The sequence below is a fragment of the Mesocricetus auratus genome, unplaced genomic scaffold (assembly GCF_017639785.1).
Source record: "Mesocricetus auratus isolate SY011 unplaced genomic scaffold, BCM_Maur_2.0 Super-Scaffold_100014, whole genome shotgun sequence".
Taxonomy (NCBI): Eukaryota; Metazoa; Chordata; class Mammalia; order Rodentia; family Cricetidae; genus Mesocricetus; species Mesocricetus auratus.
Genome location: NW_024429197.1, coordinates 14,678,561 through 14,696,564, shown reverse-complemented (window position 1 = coordinate 14,696,564; position 18,004 = coordinate 14,678,561). Strand labels below are relative to the sequence as shown.

The following is an 18,004-nucleotide window of genomic DNA, read 5'->3' as shown; positions in this document are numbered from 1 at the left end:
CCTTGAATTCTGTAACTCCTCTGATCACTTCCCTGAGTGGCTGGTTAACATGATCCCCTCATTCTTGTATTTCTTTAATTGACACTAAGATCTGGACACTTAATCAAACTTGGATTCCTCTTTCATTCTTTTAATTGCCAGACCATTTAGTAGGCAGGGCTATGTATCTCCATCAAAGGCACATAATGTCCTATTGCCTCTCTTTTGGGACATTAGGAGCTGTCTATGATCCCAGCCTGGAGACTGTAAAATGATAACACTTCATTGTTTCATCTTTTATAAGCTGGAACCCTTGAAGAAAACATGTCTTGTGCTAAGATATAGTTCAAAAAGGAAAGATCGAAGAAATAATTATTTTATATATTTTATCACTTGCATATTAATAAATGGACTCCCTAACATCTTCCAAAGTTGGATGGTCTTCAGCATCAGTAGAGGTCAATGGATGTACATTTATCTTGTCTATTTACAGTCCTCATTCTAACTGATGTCCACATTGCCCTTCTGACTAGCAGGAGCCCTTTGAGGATGGCCCAGCCTCTTTTTGGACATTTTCCGCCCCGACCTAGAATCGGTTTTTTTTTTCCTCTAAGGCCCCTTTTAGTGCAAATTGATGTTTAAAACCTAGAGTATCAAGGGTGCTTATTACTATTGACTTGCCCTGTGTTTGTAAGCCTTTTCAATGAACGCAGCTGAGAAATGCTTTATTGAAGAAAATGCATGCAAGTTGATTTCATTCCAAACGAAGAAGCTTTTATCTTTTAACCTTACCTTCCTTGATACCGTGTGCACCTGTCTTTTCACTCTCGCTCGAAAATACAAGTCCCACAAAACAGCATCATGACTTCCCGCGTTGCAATGCATATCCAGACTCTCAGAATAGTAACGACAGTGCTACCAACGATAACATGCTTACCAAAACTGTCTCATTCATCATCATCGTCATCACCATTGCCATCACCATCACTCCGTTCTTTATATCCTTATTTCCTTACAGGAATGGGCTATCAAATTACTGTCTTCTAAGATCTCTTTAGGGTCTCATACATAAATATGCAATATAGTATTGTATTCAGTTTAAGTTTTTAGAAATTACATGTCAAATTTTTAATTATGCAAATCAATTATGTAGTTCCAGAGTTAAATCTGTCTAAAACAATGTAGATCCAGGGAAAGTGAATCTCTGAGTGTATCCCTTCTCTCCATGGGGGATGCTATACTCCTGATTTACCTGTTCACTGATTGCTCATCTGAGCAGGTGCTAACACTTTAAAACTAATTTAACCTTTTAAAAGTTTTGTTTTTATTTTTCAGTTGTGTGTATGCATGCATATGCTTGTCTCTGTGTAGGTATGTGTATGAGTGCAGCTACCTGTAGAGGCCAGTAGAAGTTGTTAGATCCACTGGAGCTGGAGTTGCAGGTGACCTTGAGCTGGGCTGCCTACCCCTGTGGGTGCTGGAAACCGACCTCACATCTTCTGCAAAAGCAATGCTCACTCTTTACCACTGAGCCATCTCTCTAGCCTCTAACTTCACTTTCATATTACCTCTTCTTTAGATAAATAGAGCCAAGGGCATCTATACTCACATGAACAGAGATATACTGCATACATTTAGAGGAAAAAATCTTTAATATTTGTTAGTTTTAAAATGTTAGTACTCGTAAAGGAAGTATGATGCTATTTCTTCAAGTGATCTTCAGAAGTTGAGCTGTTTAAAGAGACATTGCATCTAGGACTCCTCCACTCTAGATCCTGCCAGTCATGGGCCACTCTAGAATATGCAAGTAACAGAATGCAGGATTGACTAGAGAGGTCAGGTGGCACATCATAAGTGCACTAGAAGAGATTAGCCCTCTAAAGCAGTATAGTAGAACAGAGAAACCAGAACATGGGGGACACCAGAGGAAGGAAGGAATTAAATTCCCCTCTGAAGATTCGATACAGTGCTATGTTTACCTGTCTGCAGCCAGGGCTTGCAACACTGCCTTTGATCTATGGCTTCCAGGAACTTGAGCAAGGAGGTCAACATCCAGCAGCCAGAGAGGCAGGGCCTGGAATGAACGTGAACCAAGATTCAAGTGTGTGCTTGAGACTTCTGGGGCACAGCAGCGGGCACATCCTCCCCGCCCCTGAGATCTTGCACATGCGCTGAAGGAAATGATTCAGTGAGATGATGGATGGGTTTTGAAAACCAGGGTCACAGAAGCGATAATACGTATGTGTGATTTAGTTTTCGGTGTTTTATACAGACGCCATCTAATTACTTAGTTTCTCTAAGCCTCCACTCTCAGAAATCAGAACAATAATCCCCTTCTATAGAATGAGGGTAATAGCATATGTGCCTTGTTGCTTTGCAGTTTTCACAAGGATAATCCACATTAAGCCCCGACACCTGGCAAGCGCTGGATACCCTTCCAGCTCATTTCTGTCTGTATGACAGTATGTGCTCTGTGCTGCAGTAGGATTTGAAGACAGAGGTCTTCAGGTTCAATCTCAGCTCTGACTTCATTAGCTTAATATCCTTTATTGAGGGTCTTAACCTACTTGGCCTTGCTTCCCTCCTTTGTAAAACTGGGATAACAACTTTATTAGCGTGCATTTGGATGACAATGAGTAAGTCATCAGGAGGTATTGACACCTCTTCCTGTTGTCATCACTATTGTTATCTTCAGTTTTAAATTCCCAAAATACTTTCCTACTAAGAACAGGTATGGTCTGGGGCTAGAGAGGTGGCTCAGCAGTTAAAAGCACTTGTTGCTGTTCCAGAGGACCCAAGTTCAATTCCCGACTTCCACATAGCTGCTCACAACCACCTGTAACTCCCAGTTCTAAGAGATACGACACCATCTCTAACTTGTTCAGGCACTAGGTACACACATGATGCGCCGACACACAGGCTGGCATAACACTCATACATGTAAAATAATCAAATAAAATGCAATATGTTTAGAAAAAGAATCGTTAGGCTGAAGTTGTGCTTGACTAGCATGTGCAAATCTCTGTGTTTGATCCCCAGCACTGCATAAGACAGATGTGGGTGCACACCAGTAACCCCAGCACTCTGGAGGTGGAGGCAGAATCAGAGTCATCCTTGGCTACATAGTGAGTTTAAAGCCATCCTGGGTTACATGAGACCCTGTGTCTAGAAAGGAAGGGTAGAAGGGACAGAGGAAGGGAAGGAAGGAAGGAGGAAAAGCTAGGCAGCAGCTTAGATGATTTCAGGAGATTCTAGACTCAAGAGAAAGAGGAACATCTGACTGGATTTTACAAAGACAATGACCTGGAGGCATCTAGAAGAATTTCTAAAGCAAGAAGTACCTGGTGGCTCCTTTATCTCCACCTCCATCCTGTTCAGGATGTTTTTTACCTCCATTACATCTGCAGTAAGAGTGTATAGAGGAAGCAGGGGTTTCTTTAGGGCCTAGAGGCTGCTTAGTTTGTGGCATTTGCTTCTGTGCCAAGCCAGTCACTCAACCTCAAAGAGCCACAATGTCCTATGACAATCACAGCACCAGCCTCACGGTGGGGTTTCTGAGAGCATGGTAATGTATGTATGGATTTCCTGACCTGGCAGGAGCACTCGGTGCTCAGCTAGTGACAGTGGCCATGATAATGACAACAGCCTTATGGTGTGCTTTTGTATGGTTACCTTCCTCATGAAGTTTGGCCAAGTTTTAGGTGGACTGCATTGGACTATTAAACAATCTCCTGTCCCAACAGCCCCCAGATGGGACTAAAGACCATTTAAGCTACATGTTTGAACTACTTGCCTCATGTCTGTGACAAAACACCTGAAATCAGCTTAAGGATCTGTTCATCATTGTGGTAAAGTCATGGTGGCCGGAGCTGGAGGCAGCTGGCCATGCTGTGTCCTCAGGCAGGAAGCAGGTGGAGATGAATGCTGCTACTCAGCTCTCTTTCTTGTTTAGTCCAGCCCATATACAGTGTGGCACACAATTATGGTGACCCCCCCCCAGTTAGCCTCCTATAGAAGTTCCCTCATAGACATCCTGGGATGTTTGTCTCCTAGGTGACTTTAGATCCCATTTAGTTGACAATCAAATTTAGCCACTACAATGTTTAACATGGCTCACACATGGGTCCATTCCTCAGAGTCCTTTAAAGGCCTTGGGTGGGTGGCTTTCCATCCTGACAGCTGTTTCCACAGTCACAGAAACAGGAAGAGGGAACCTTGCAAGCCACTCACTTTTAACATTTCCACATGGATAAGACAGGCATCACTTATGTTCCTGTCCTTTTGGCCAAGGCAGCCTTGCAACTTAATGTGACAGTGGCAGACTGTGAAACCCCCATGTTTCCTGAAGGAAGAGTGATGGAGTAGCTAGGAGGCTGAGGTATGGTGTCTGGAAGAAGGAATCATGAGAAGGAACCTAAGCAGGAGAAATGGCATGCTTCAAGAGATCAAAGCCAGCCAAAGGGTACGGTGAGCCAGCCAGTGTCTTGCAGAATTACCTGCCCCAGACTGCATTTATCCATCGGTTTGCCCATCACCAAACAACCAGGTGCTATGCTAAGTACTGGGCACCCCTGTTGGAGAGGGCAAATTACATGGTACTCACAGTGTACTGAGACACAACACTGCCCTGAGCTGACCCCAAGTCTAGCCACTAGCTCCCCAGTGTTGATGGGATGAAGCAGACCGAGCCAATGCCTCTGCCTCAGGCCTGACAATTGAGTGGTGAACAAAGAAAAAGGCGGCGTGACCCAAATATTAGCCCCACTGGAATGACAAACAGACTTTGCTGAAAGAGTTTTCAGTTTTTCCCTTTAGGCCTTTTATAAACCTGCAAATGACGTAACCGGTCACATCTATAAGGGTCCCAGTCTACAAAGCTCACAGTTTAGGCTTTATGTAATCTTCCATAAAAAACAAAACAAGTCCTTGTTGGCTGACACATTTCATAGAGAGGGTTTCTGTTTATTTGTTCATTCATTTGTCTCTCAGCAAATCCGCTTTTCTCCCTCTGTGCCCCCAGCTCCCTGCGGTGGTCACCTGACTTCGCCCAGTGGAACCATCTTGTCTCCAGGCTGGCCTGGCTTCTACAAGGACGCCCTGAGCTGTGCCTGGGTGATAGAAGCTCAGCCCGGATACCCCATCAAAATTACATTTGACAGGTGCTGCCGACACAGCCGCCTCCTCAGGGAGGGGTGCCAGGATGATGTCTACCCCGTGACAGGGCTGCGGGGAGGAGTGTAGCACCAATGCTAGAACATCAGCAGGTGGAAGGACATGGGAGTGACTGCCTTGTGTGGGGACAGAGCTCAGTGACTTTATGTTTGAGTTTGGTTGGTGTATCGAGAGTCTGTGGCTGGGAAGGGGAAGGAAAGTGGGTGATCGTCTGGGACCCTAGAGCCCTTTTGTCTACTATGCCCTTAAAGAGAAATGGCAAGTAGATACCATTAGAAGCTGAAGACACATAGCATTTGAGGGTCACACCCACATATCCTCAGCATAAGAAGGGGTGCTCCCCAATCCAATCCTAAATCCTACTCAAGTGCTCCACTCCCAGGCTTTGCCTAAGCCCCTTGGTGAGAAAGTAGCTTCCCAAGTATGAACCTAGGCTTCCTCCAAATGGAGCGTCAGTGGCGTGAATTTCATAGTCTGCAAACTGTCCTGGGAAGGTTGGCATAGGAAGCATGCTGTTCTCTGTGAGGCACTCGCCCACATATGACATACCCTTTGCTGCTTTGTGTTTTTAAACATCTGTTTATAAATATAAAAGTTAGCCTTAGTTCTCCAAGCCCAAAGCCAGATTTGATCCTGGGGCTTCAGTGGACAGACCCTGGCCTAGAACATTGTCTCTGAGTTTAAGATGGATTCTGGCCCAATGTTTTAGAGGGGACTGCTCATGCACTTCCTAGAGTGGAAGAAGGAAGAGAGTTAACTACAGTAGAGGAAGTCCTTCCAGATGATTAGTAAATGTATGCAAATTATATTAAAATATCCTGTCTATTGAAATCTCGTTGTCTGGAGCCCTGGGTGAAGCAGGGCAAATGATGCGCTTTGGGTTTCCTTAAGACATCTCCATTTGCATCGTTTGGTAGGTTTAAAACCGAGGTCAACTATGACACGCTGGAAGTGCGAGATGGGCGGACGTACTCAGCACCTTTGATTGGAGTTTACCATGGGACCCAGGTGCCCCAGTTCCTCATCAGCACCAGCAACTACCTCTATCTCCTCTTCTCTACTGACAAGAGTCACTCAGACATCGGCTTCCAGCTCCGCTATGAGAGTGAGTCTCAGTGGGTGGAGACCAAGAGGTAGACAACCAGGTTCCATCATGGACCCAGCACCCGCCACCTGATAAAATGCATTTGGAAGCTGCTTCCTCATTCTCAGCCTCTCCCAGGTCATGGGAACCGAGTTGCTCATGACCTTCAGGCCAGGTCCCATGTGCACATGTCACAGCTTCCTCTGTCCACAGGTGACTGGGTGCTGCCGTGCCTTGCACTGTGGGATCAAGAGCTTGACTGACCATGTCCTTGAGGCTAGCTGGCATCTTCCTCACACCTGCCATTCGTCCCCTTGATTTAGGGGGTTAACCTCGCATCAGTACTTTCCAGACCAAATTAGGAAGTGCCATGGGTATGGATTGAGAGCTTCATGAGGACAGAGTCGTTTGCTTGTTTATGATTTTGTCACTAAACAATTTGTATGGCGCCTAACCCCTGGCAAACATCCAGTAGACCTGTATTGATTGTGTTTCCCAGTCTAGTCTGCTTGAGTTCTGGGCCTTCAAATGCCCCCCTGTGAATACCAAGGGCCACTTTTCATGAATCAGCAACGGGCCACTTCTGGCTTTGTAAACCAAGGCCTCCTTTTGTAAGACAGGAGGGATTCCTCCATGGGGACATCGCATGCTGTCCGTTCCAGCTGTGACCTCTCTTTTCCAGCTATTACACTGCAATCAGACCACTGTCTGGACCCGGGGATCCCGGTCAATGGACAGCGTCATGGGAATGACTTCTATGTGGGTGCTCTGGTGACCTTCAGCTGTGACTCAGGCTACACATTAAGCGATGGGGAGCCCCTGGAGTGTGAGCCGAATTTCCAGTGGAGTCGGGCCCTTCCCAGCTGTGAAGGTGAGGCACACCAGCAGGGGGCATTGAAGAGCATGTTCTCTTCTTGCCCTGATAAACCAGGAGCCTCAGCCACTGAATCCCCAACATCCATCAGTGAGGTTGGCAGTTTGGGGCTTCATGGAGTCCAAGAAGAATGGTTAGGGTAGCTCTCCGAGACACTCTGACTCTCTGCTCGTTTTGCTCTTACAGCCCTTTGTGGTGGCTTCATTCAAGGCTCCAGTGGCACCATCTTGTCACCAGGCTTCCCTGACTTCTATCCCAACAACTTGAACTGCACCTGGGTCATTGAGACATCACATGGCAAGGGTGAGTGTGACAACTACTGACCTCATGGCCAGAACTCCAGGATCCCAGGTCAGAGCAACTTCCATAAAGATTTTACTACATAGTGATATGTAAGCTTAGTCCAAGATTTTTCACCAAAAGAAAACTTGCAGGACCCGCACATCTGTGTCACAGAAACTATTCAATAAATACTGCTGAGAATCTAACCTCTCCATGTTTTAAGAAATCCCATTAATGACCATACATCAAACCCCATTCAGTAAAGCATGTCCCATAAGACGGTGTATATATAGAGATGGGAAACTATCACACACACACACTCACACACACACACACACACACACACACACACACACACACACAGCCCTCCATTATATTTTTTCAGAGTAGGGAGCAGAGCTAGGAACTAAATGTAGGACTGTCTGCATGCTTGACAAGCCCTTACCACAGAGCTGGGTTCCCAAGTCCTCTTTTTATTTTATTTTTTTTATTTTGAGACAGGGTTTTGTCAAGGTATCCAGGCTGGTTTTGAACTTGTCCTAATAGCTGCGATTGCTGGCCTGTGCTGCCAGGCCTGACTTCTACCATTCCTGGTAAATCTGTCGTCTCCGCACCATTTCTGAGGTGTCTCTGAAAAGTTTACACTTGCCTTGCATCCTAGAGGAGCCAATGACACATCTTTGCCCTCTTCCACATGTCCACCCTTGAGATTCAGAGCATGGCAGCCCCCCACACGTAACTGTCTTCTTCCTGGGGGTGACGCACATTCATTTGCCTCCCTAGACTGTGCTGCTGCCTCAGCTTCCCTAACAAATGTAGTCTTTGCGGGTCCAAGTTCAAAGCAAGGATGCTAGTTAAGTTAGGGCATACTTCTGAGCAGTGTTTGCCAGATCCACCCACATGGCAGACACCGGCTAGAGATGGGCAGGAAGCAGGCTGTTACTGCTCTACCCCAGATGCTTGTTGTAACATCCCTTTAGAGGTGGCTCCTCCACTCTGTGGTTTAGCCAGAATTTTCGGACCTGGAGTTTTCTACACTTGGAGTGGAAGGCAGGCATCTATGTTTGACAATCTGTCACTGATAATTGTGATGCATGCCTTTAATAAAATTAAAATAAATACTCAGATCTAGAGGAATTAGCAAGCAGAGGAATGAGGTGAGGAGGTTGAAATAGAAGAATAACCCTCCCAGGTACCCATATATCAGTATGAGCTGACAGTGTGGGGTGAATACATTACCCTGGGAGTAGACATCTTTTACTCAGCAGGGGTACAGTACATGTCCAGAAATAGATACCTCTGTGTGCTCATGCCTGTGTACACAGCCAAAGCTGACTGTAAGACATGACTGAAGTATCATCTTAAACAGAATTTAGAAACAGTGCAATTATGAGGCCAGAGAAAAATCTCAGTTGGTAAAATGCTTGCTTTGCAAGCATGAGGACCTGAGTTCAATCCCCAGCACCCATGTGAAAAGCAGCACACAGTGTCTGTCTCAGCGTTGTAATCCCAAAGCTGGGAAGTCAGAGACAAGAGGATCTCTGTGACTCCATAGCCCATCAACCTAACCAATGAGCCCCAGGTCCAAGGGAGAGACCTTTGTCTCCAAAACCAGTATGGGCAGCTATTGAGGGATAGTACCTGGAATTAGTACCTGACCTCCACATACATACCACCCATGACATACAGCTTCCCCATGCACATGTACATCTGCACATACACACACACACACACACACACACACACACACACACACACACACAACCCCATCAATACCTCATCCATGAAGTCACATGGATAGCAGCAATAGAAAGCTATAGATAGTCTAGCCTCTGGTAGGATGTGCCTTTACAGAGGTAATCCATAAAAGCAAAGGCTGCTAGATTCCATTAAAATTCAAAAATTGATAGGATTTGTATAAAAACCCTCCATGAAAATGCAAAGTCAATAATAAATATACAAAAACTATGATGTATGCAATTGACTAAGGACTGCCAACCTAATGTGTAAAAAGCTCTTAAATTCCGTAAGAAAACTGCCCGGCCCATCAGCCTGAAAAATGAGCAGACCTAAAAACTAACACTTCATAATTGAAATACAAATTGAAAACATCAGCCCCACCAATAATTAAAGACATGAAAGTTCAGCCAGTAATGAAACAGTTTCCCTTTCCATGTCACGTAGGGACTTCGTGATGAGCTGGTGTGGTATAGACATGGTTATGCCTCCCTGCCTCCCTGCCTCCCTGCTGACCAATGTAGACAGGCCTACACTTCCTCCAGCAGTGGTCTGGGAATGGGAATCAGTGTGGCCTCTGTAGCTAACAGTTTCACTTACTGTAATTTACCCGAACACAAGTACTAAGACTGCATATTACCATGCAGCTGGCAGGGAGATTTTCTTTAAATTATAACAAAAAATTAAGAATTAGGACTGAGAGATGCCTCAGTTTATAACATGCTTGCTCAACAAGCATGCTCAGTGAGAGGCCCTGGCTCAAAAAATAATGTGGGGAGTAACAGAAGACACCAATATCACCCCATGGCTTCTACACACATGCACATGTGTACATTGTACACACATACACATAATTAAATACCTAAGTTAATTAAATAAGAACTAATGAAACTGGAGAGATGACCCAAATTCAGCTCTCAGCACCCACTTTAGGTGGCTCATGACTTCCTATAACTCCAACTCCAGGGAATCCGACTCCATCTAATGGTCCCCACAGGCACTACATGCATGTAGCATATAAACACACATGCTCACACACAACAAAACTTGAAATAAGCACAGAGTGCAGCCACAGAATGAAATGCCAGGTTAGCTACACAACGGAATAATATAGGAAAGACTGTCTGAAGACCTTTGGAGGTGTGTCAAGAAGTTGTTGTGTGGCAAAGTCTGCCCCCAAATATGTTGCATTTATAAAGCATAAGCGAGATTATTTGTATAGAAAATAATCTGCAAAGCTCTACCCCACATGTGCATACTAGCTGTCCTTTATTCTCATATTTGGACTTTTCTATTAATGAGGGATATATTTTATATAATCATACTATTTGAATAAAGAAGAAAACTTGAAAGAAAGATCATTTCTATACATACCACATGTATTGAAATAGCCACCTCGACTTTCAAAGCCAACTCTGCCCAGGGCTAGGATGGCCCAGAGTTTTTCCATCAAGGCAAGACAGAAGAAAACTTCCTGGTGGTCTAGGCAGCCTTGAGGGTCCCTAGAAAGAAAACCCCTGTATTCAAGGTATCTGGTACCTAGATACCTGTGTTCAGAGAGATGCATGTTTCTATGTCTGAGCATCTATGACCATGTGAGTGTATATGTCACTGTATTTCTGTACATGTCTACCTAGAAGTCACTTCAGCTCATTGACTATTTAATAAATGTTTGTTTGATGATGTAGACCCAGATCTCAGTGTACCATGATGAAGCAGACAGAAAGTCATAGACACTGGAGTCCAGCCCAGGATGCTAGGCAAGTGTCCTAAAGTTCAGATATGAGCTTGTGTTCAAGGACGTCCAGAAAGGAATTGGCTGGGATAAAAGCTCTGAATCAGCGAGAGGTTGTGGTGGATGACCAGATCTCCTTAGACTGTCTTCCTTTGAACCATGCAAAGGTTTCCCCTAACCTATAGCATTCGGTCCCCAAATAAACCACCCAGGGAAGCTCCCTGCTATAGCCAATCTCCTGAATCCTAGCTACCCAGATCTCAGCTCAGTTTCTAGAATTTTCCAGCAACAGGAGATAGAAGACAGTCCCAAACTTCCATTTTAACCCCAGGTCCATGTCATATCTGGAGCTCTTTGAAAGACTGATCTCTGGTTCTCAGCACCCCGCCCCCTCCACATCAGGAACTATAGATGTTTTTGGTGGAGTGAATTGAAAGAATCAGCTCACACCCTTTTCCCAGGCTTTGTTCCTAAGACTACATTGGGCTAACAGACCCCTGACTGCTTATTGGAGTTGCTCCCAAACACGCAGAAACCCAGCTGGGGCAAGCTGAACTTTATTCAGAATTGTTCAGCTACCATATGGCAGGGTTTCTGGAGTCAGGGTCAGACCCATCCTGAGAGAGAACCACCTTTGGCCACCCATCCTCAGTAGGCCAATTAAGGGAATAAAGTTTTAGGGAAAAGCACAAAAGAGAGAGTTCTTCAATGTGGACACACTGAGAAGAGAAACAAAGAGATCCATTCTCTCTCTCTCTCTCTATCTCTATCTCTCTGTCTGTCTCTATCTCTCCTACACACACACACACACACACACACACACACACACAGAGAGAGAGAGAGAGAGAGAGAGAGAGAGAGAGAGAGAGAGAGAGAGAGAGAGAGAGAGAACATTACGATTCCATGTCTATCTTGGGAGTTCTAACAAGAGATATGCAATCCTGGGCAAGGTTTGGTCTCACCCATCACCATTATCTTAGCTCCAGTCTCTCCTGCAAGATGATCAGTTCTCAGAACTGTGTGAGGTCTCTTTCCTGGAGACAAGCCCCCAGCTCTGGCTAACATCACAACCCTAGCCCTTTCCTTCTCCCCATATGACATTCCCTCAACATGATCAGTCACCCAGAGTGCTCTGTCTCCATAGTGTGGTAGCCAAAGAGAGGGGCACAGCATGTCTTTGGGTTACATGGGGGTGGGGTGGTGAAGGGAATTAGCATTGCAGGGGTCTATAGAATGTGATCTTGAAGAGGCCTCAGTGTATCCTGGGAAAATGGGGTTCCTTCTTTTGGTCCTTAATATCATTAATAAAAGAAATTAAAGGCAAACTTAGAAGCTTGAGGACAATTTTATTAAATTTCAAGGAAAAAAAAAAAAGATGGAAACCAGAAGGCAGATGCCCAGAGGAGGGGAGGAAAAAGGGGAGATGGAGAGGAAGTTGTGTCTTTTAGGCATGGAGGTCAGAAGCAGTGAGGCAGCCCAGAGTGTGTGTCAGAGAAAGCAGGCTTAGGACTACAGTCTGAGTTCACAAGGCACAGGTTCGCTGGCTCTTGTGCCCCAGAACAAAGGATTGCACTAGGACACTTGGTTAGAAAGGGAAACAGAGACAGCTTACCAGGAAGGAAAAAGCACTTCCAAGAATGGAAGTGGACTGAGGAAAACGTCCCCAAAGCATCAGGCTACATTGCACAGAGCCCTTTATAACTGTTCATAATCCCTGCTTCCTTCCAGCCGGCTTGCTCTCCCCCCACCCCCACCCCCGACTGTCTGTTCCAACAGCCCCCCTAACTGTTCTGTTCCTTGAAGCCTGCTTCAAGGTGTGGAAGGACTTCCAGGCACCCTCTTCAAATGGACTCCTTTGATGTGTTAATCATGGCATTTTAGCCTCTAGTCCCTGTCCTCATGCCACACCAGGAATGGCTTCCCCTAACCCAAAAAGGTCACCTGGGGACCTGGAGGCCAGATCACCTGCTGGGCCCCAGAACTGCTCCAGGAGCTTAACAACCTGGCTCTTCCAGTTGGGACTAACTGCCACCTGGGAGGAGAGTCTGCCATTCACCTGCTGCAGCTGAAGAAGGAATTTGCTGAGGGGCCCAAGCAGCTTTGGCTTCTGCCCTTCCACCTGGGCAGACAGGCGAGCCCTGCAATTTCTGCCCTGTGCAGTAGCTCATGCTACTGTATGCACCTGTCATACCAAATAGAACTCCAACTAGTGCAACATCTATCTCTATGACAATGTCTTCATTTCTTCACAATGGCCAAAAAGCCCCAAGCAGTCAGCACAGCTGGGACACCTGAGGGTTTCAGCTGGGTTTGCTTATCCCCAGAGTCACAGGCAAATGTTTGTTCCCTGAGAGAGACTGTGTTTGCACGCTGGAGGAGCAGGGGCAGGCAGGTGTCTCATCAACCTGTTTCTGCATGTTACTGTGTCTGACCCACCTGTCCCCTCCACGCATGCTCATGCCTGTTTGCCAAGGGCCTTACTACCCTCCCTGGTGGACCCTTCCTATGCTTTTCATGAAGGAGCCCAGGCATAGTTGCTCACACCCCTCCCCCCACCCCTTCTTTCCTTCCCTGAATCAGATCTTTCTCAGCACCAAGTACCAAGTCCAGGCCTTGGTAGGGACATAGGACCTTTATCCTTGAACATACTGGTATTTGGGTGCATCTTGGTTACCTAGACTTGGATTATTTACAAGCCACCAGCCCTATCCCCATCACCTCTGCTGATTTCTGTCTTCCCAACTCTCAGAGAAACCCAGACATTTGGGGATCTCCAGCTCCTTCCTCTCCACTGGGAGGCAAGAACATGAAAACATTTAAAAATATTTTAGACTCAGGGGCTTGGATCCATCTGCCATTTACCAGTGCGATTGTGACCGTGATGCAGCGGAGGCGGCTCTTTTAGGTGCCTACTGGCCGCCGGTGGGACCTGCTTAGCATGCAGATTGTGACCCACTAGGTCTGTAGAGAGGCATTTCTCATAAGCTCCCAGGTGATGCCATACTGCAGGTCCATAGCCCACACACAGAGTAGCAAATGGACCTTGTCACACTACACGGCCCATGAATGTACTGTGCTGATACCCAGACCCACACAAACAGAAGTCAGAACAAACTCAAGAGCGGCGCTGGTTCTTAGCATCCTTCTGGTCCATCAGCTTCCTCCCCACCCTCCCTCCACCACCTCCTCTCTTCCTGGAGCCTGAGAGGCTGCACCCTGGAGTGGGAGGGGGAGGACAGAATCACCTCTGCAGTCAGGTGGCCTGGGTTCAGCTCTGCTATCTATGAGGAGGACCTTGGCCAAATGACTCTGTGCCTTCTTTTCCCCGGGTATAAAATAGAGATGAAGCAGATCGCACCCACATCTTAGGGTAACTGGCAGGTCCATTTCTATAGCGTCACTTCCAGCTGCTAAGTGCTGGCCTCAGAGCAAGCAAAACAGAAAAAAAAAAAATAGTGGCACCAGGGGCTTAGAACTCACTGAAGGCGCATTATTGCTTTTACTTTGTCTCACACTTTTAGCCTCCCTTCCGAACTGTGACACTTGGTAGGTACCAGGGATGTGTGTCCTTATGCAAATCGGCACAGATACATCTCTGCTGTTGTCCAAGGGTGCTCACTCCCATCTCCCCCGGCCCCGCCTACGCTCTCCAGTTCTCTTTGCTGCCTCTGCCCCTCCTCTATCTCATGTCACTTCTCAACCTCCACCATCCCTTCTCTGATGCTGCAAACTCTCCTAAATGTTCTAGTCCATGCTGATGGTTTCAAATGCCACCTTCTGCCGGTGACTCTCAGACCCATCACTGAGGTCCTACCCAGTCCCAAACTCCCAAGTCTTCTTTCAGCTGCTCACACAAAGTTTAGATGCTGCCCAGGATGGGTTCACACCGAAGCACTCCCAGCCACCCCTTTGTTCCCTTTGCTTCGTACCTGCCAATGCTGCCAGCCCAGCCGCCTGGGATCGCTTATCCACCTCCTGCTCTTGCCCTGAGGCCACGCCCCACTCCTGGTCCAGTGAGAGCAGCCATCCTTGTACCCGACTTCCCTGCCTCCTCTCCTTCAACTCCATCCTCATGACCACCATCTTGCTGACCTGTGCTAGGAGGGAACAGCTATCTTGTTGGCTCCAGTCAAGTGCCAGGTCTGTGCCCAGATTCAGGTCCAGGTGCTGCTCCTAAATATGCCCAACTGTTGTGCTGCTCAGGAAGGCCTGGACGCCACAGCTGTTCTGTGTCCAGAGATAGGCTGGTGCCCTGCCAGGGACCACCTTCCTTGTCTTAACCTATTGAATGACTGTGCATCCTTCCAAGATCCAACTCAGGTATCCTCTTCTTGGCAAAGCTGTCCCACACGCCTCTCTTCCTGTTCCATGTTTTCATCGATTACTTATGTATGTGTGCATGTGTATGTGAGTACATGTGGGAACATTGGTACACATGTGTGTGGAACCAGAGGACAGCTTTCGTGTCCTTGCTCTTTGAGACAGAATCCCTCTCTGGCCTGGGGTTCTCAGGCAAGGCTAAGCTGGCTGGCCAGTGAACCACAAGGGTCAGTTTATCTCTGCATCCCCAGCTGTGGGATTAACAGGCACAAACCACCACACACAGCTTGTTTACATGGGTTCTGGGGATTGAACTCAGGTCCTCACACCGAGCATTTGACTCACTGAGCCATCTCCCTGGCCCCTCTTCCTGCTGTCTAGGCACCCATGGCAGACTGATCTACATTCAGTCTGGCATCCATCCGTTTGACTGAAACCATTTGTTTAACATGGCCTTCCTGTCCCCCTCCTCCCCCTGGATCCTCGTCCATGATGCAGACTCCAGAAAGACAGTGAACGGCTGTGAGGCGATGCCGGAGATTAGCTATGACTGCCCCTCCCAAGTGCTGGCCACCGGAATGAGGCGCTTGTGTCTGGCCACCTGCCCACCCCAGCCTGGGCCTCTGCCCACCCCAGCCTGGGCCTCTGCTCTCTCTGCAGGCGTGTTCTTCACCTTCCACACCTTCCACCTGGAGAGCGGCCATGATTACCTCCTCATCACCGAGAACGGCAGCTTCTCCCAGCCCCTGAGGCAGCTGACCGGATCACGGCTGCCAGCACCCATTAGCGCTGGGCTCTATGGCAACTTCACCGCCCAGGTCCGCTTCATCTCTGATTTCTCCATGTCCTACGAAGGATTCAACATCACCTTCTCAGGTAATGAGTGTGACCATCCCTGGGAAAAGAAACCAGGGGACCATTCATTCATTCATTCTCTCTCTCTCTCTCTCTCTCTCTCTCTCTCTCTCTCTCTCTCTCTCTCTCTCTCTCTCTACCTCCCTCCCTCCCTCCCTCCCTCCCTCTGGTGTAGCTCTCCAATCTCAGGATCAATGACCTCAATACTGCAGCCAGAGATACTTAGCTTAAACACAAGGAAGAACTTCCCGGAATGATCTTGGCATGGATTAGTAGGTTCATTCTTTGACTCACTGAGTGTGACCACCAAGATGGGTTTCCTTTCCTAGGTGCCCCTCGTGCTCTCCCTGCTTTCCAGTCTCCTCTCGATTCATTTTTACTGACCCGCAACCCCAGCAACCACAGAAAGAGTTGGAAGTTAGTATATCAGTGTTTTCAGTCTCATTTAGCATCAGCATCAGTGATAATTTCAGACTAATGTATGTTTAGCTCAGTATTGGGGAATCTTGAAAAGAAGGATCTTTCTTGGCATTCAGGGAGAAGAGGGCTTTGCTCCTGTCACCACTGTCCCCAGCCAGCACCCTCATCCTGGTACTCGAAGGCCTCCTGCCTTAGCAGGACAGAGGTACTGATGGATTCCTCCTTGGATGTGTCTCAGCTTAGTCTCTTGCTGCCCTCTGCACAGAAGCCCCAGGTCACCTGCCTGGGCAGATCTTGCCAATAGGACCCTCATCCCTACTCTACAGAGCACTGGGCATCAAGAGAGGTCACTTTCATGCTGTCACTAAAGACACCATGCAGGTCCTTGGCCCGTCCTGACCACCCACCCTGCTTACCATTGGTCCCAAAGCCAGTCTCACCCGGAGGAAACTTCGAGAAGGACATTTGGAGTCAGGATCCTAGTGCAAGTAGCTTGAAGCAGGGTCGCAGGCTTTGACCCCTGAAAATGGCTTACTGTGTCAAGCTGGTTAGTGCCTGGAGAGAATGTGTCATAGCATGGGCCAGCCCCAGGACTAGAGGTTCAAATGGAACTGGAGGAACAAGGAGGGGAGAGAGACCCTCAAAAGTCTTCCATGGAGCCATTCTCCAAAGCTCTGAGTCCCAGTAATGAGAGTTCCCAACATGTCTCTTGACCTCAACACTCAAGATGGGTCTTCTGCACACTTGTTGAGAAGTAGCATGCCATAGTCTCCTTTTTTACTTCTGGCCCTTTCCCGGGTGCTGTGACTGTCCCCAGCTGTCTCTGCTTCTAACACCCCCACTGCCTTCCTTTGCAGAGTACGACCTGGAGCCCTGTGAGGAGCCTGAGGTCCCAGCCTACAGCATCCGAAAGGGCTTGCAGTTTGGTGTGGGTGACACCCTGACCTTCTCCTGCTTCCCCGGGTACCGTCTGGAGGGCACGGCCCGCATCACGTGCCTGGGGGGCAGACGGCGCCTGTGGAGCTCGCCTCTGCCAAGGTGTGTTGGTAGGTGGTCACGTGCTTTCATTCTGCTTCACTTAATGGGGTGGGCCAAATTTAGTCAAGTGGAGTGAGGTGGAGGGCTGCACCCAACTGGAAGGCTAATGGGCCTGGGTTTGAGGCTCAGCATAGTTAGTTACACTTACCTGGAGGGGGTTGTTAGACATGTAGCCTGAGTATCCCTGTGAGATACAGACAAACCTGCTCTATGGCTTGACCTGGCCTTTGGCAAGCAGTGGGCTCCCGTAAGCCTACCCACCCCCAGCCATTAGCGCAGGCCTCTGCCTTCAGATGTCTCTTACAAAACACTGTAGCTGGCGGTCTAATGGAAGAGCAATAGCCTTTGCCAGATAGGAGTCCCAGTGCAGCTGCAGAGGGGTGTCTGCCAGGAAGATGGAAGGGCAGAAGTTAGGGTCAGTTATGATGCATCTTCTAGCTCGTGGAGATGCAAAAAGTGAACAGCACAGAGAGGGACAACCCCCTCCCCCACCCCAGTGGGGAACATA

General features: G+C 47.6%; 1 protein-coding gene across 3 annotated transcripts in view; it reads left to right on the top strand.

Annotated features, from left to right (window-relative positions):
• The window catches only part of Csmd2 (CUB and Sushi multiple domains 2), a 558,343-nt gene that overhangs the window by 376,356 nt on the left and 163,983 nt on the right, over positions 1-18,004 (top strand). For all 3 annotated transcript variants that reach the window (XM_040756596.1, XM_040756595.1, XM_040756597.1), the window contains 6 exons: positions 5,000-5,138; positions 6,069-6,256; positions 6,918-7,106; positions 7,296-7,412; positions 15,844-16,059; positions 17,316-17,504. In XM_040756596.1, the coding sequence (XP_040612530.1) occupies positions 5,000-5,138; positions 6,069-6,256; positions 6,918-7,106; positions 7,296-7,412; positions 15,844-16,059; positions 17,316-17,504 (1,038 nt within the window). The remainder of the gene's footprint in view (positions 1-4,999; positions 5,139-6,068; positions 6,257-6,917; positions 7,107-7,295; positions 7,413-15,843; positions 16,060-17,315; positions 17,505-18,004) is intronic.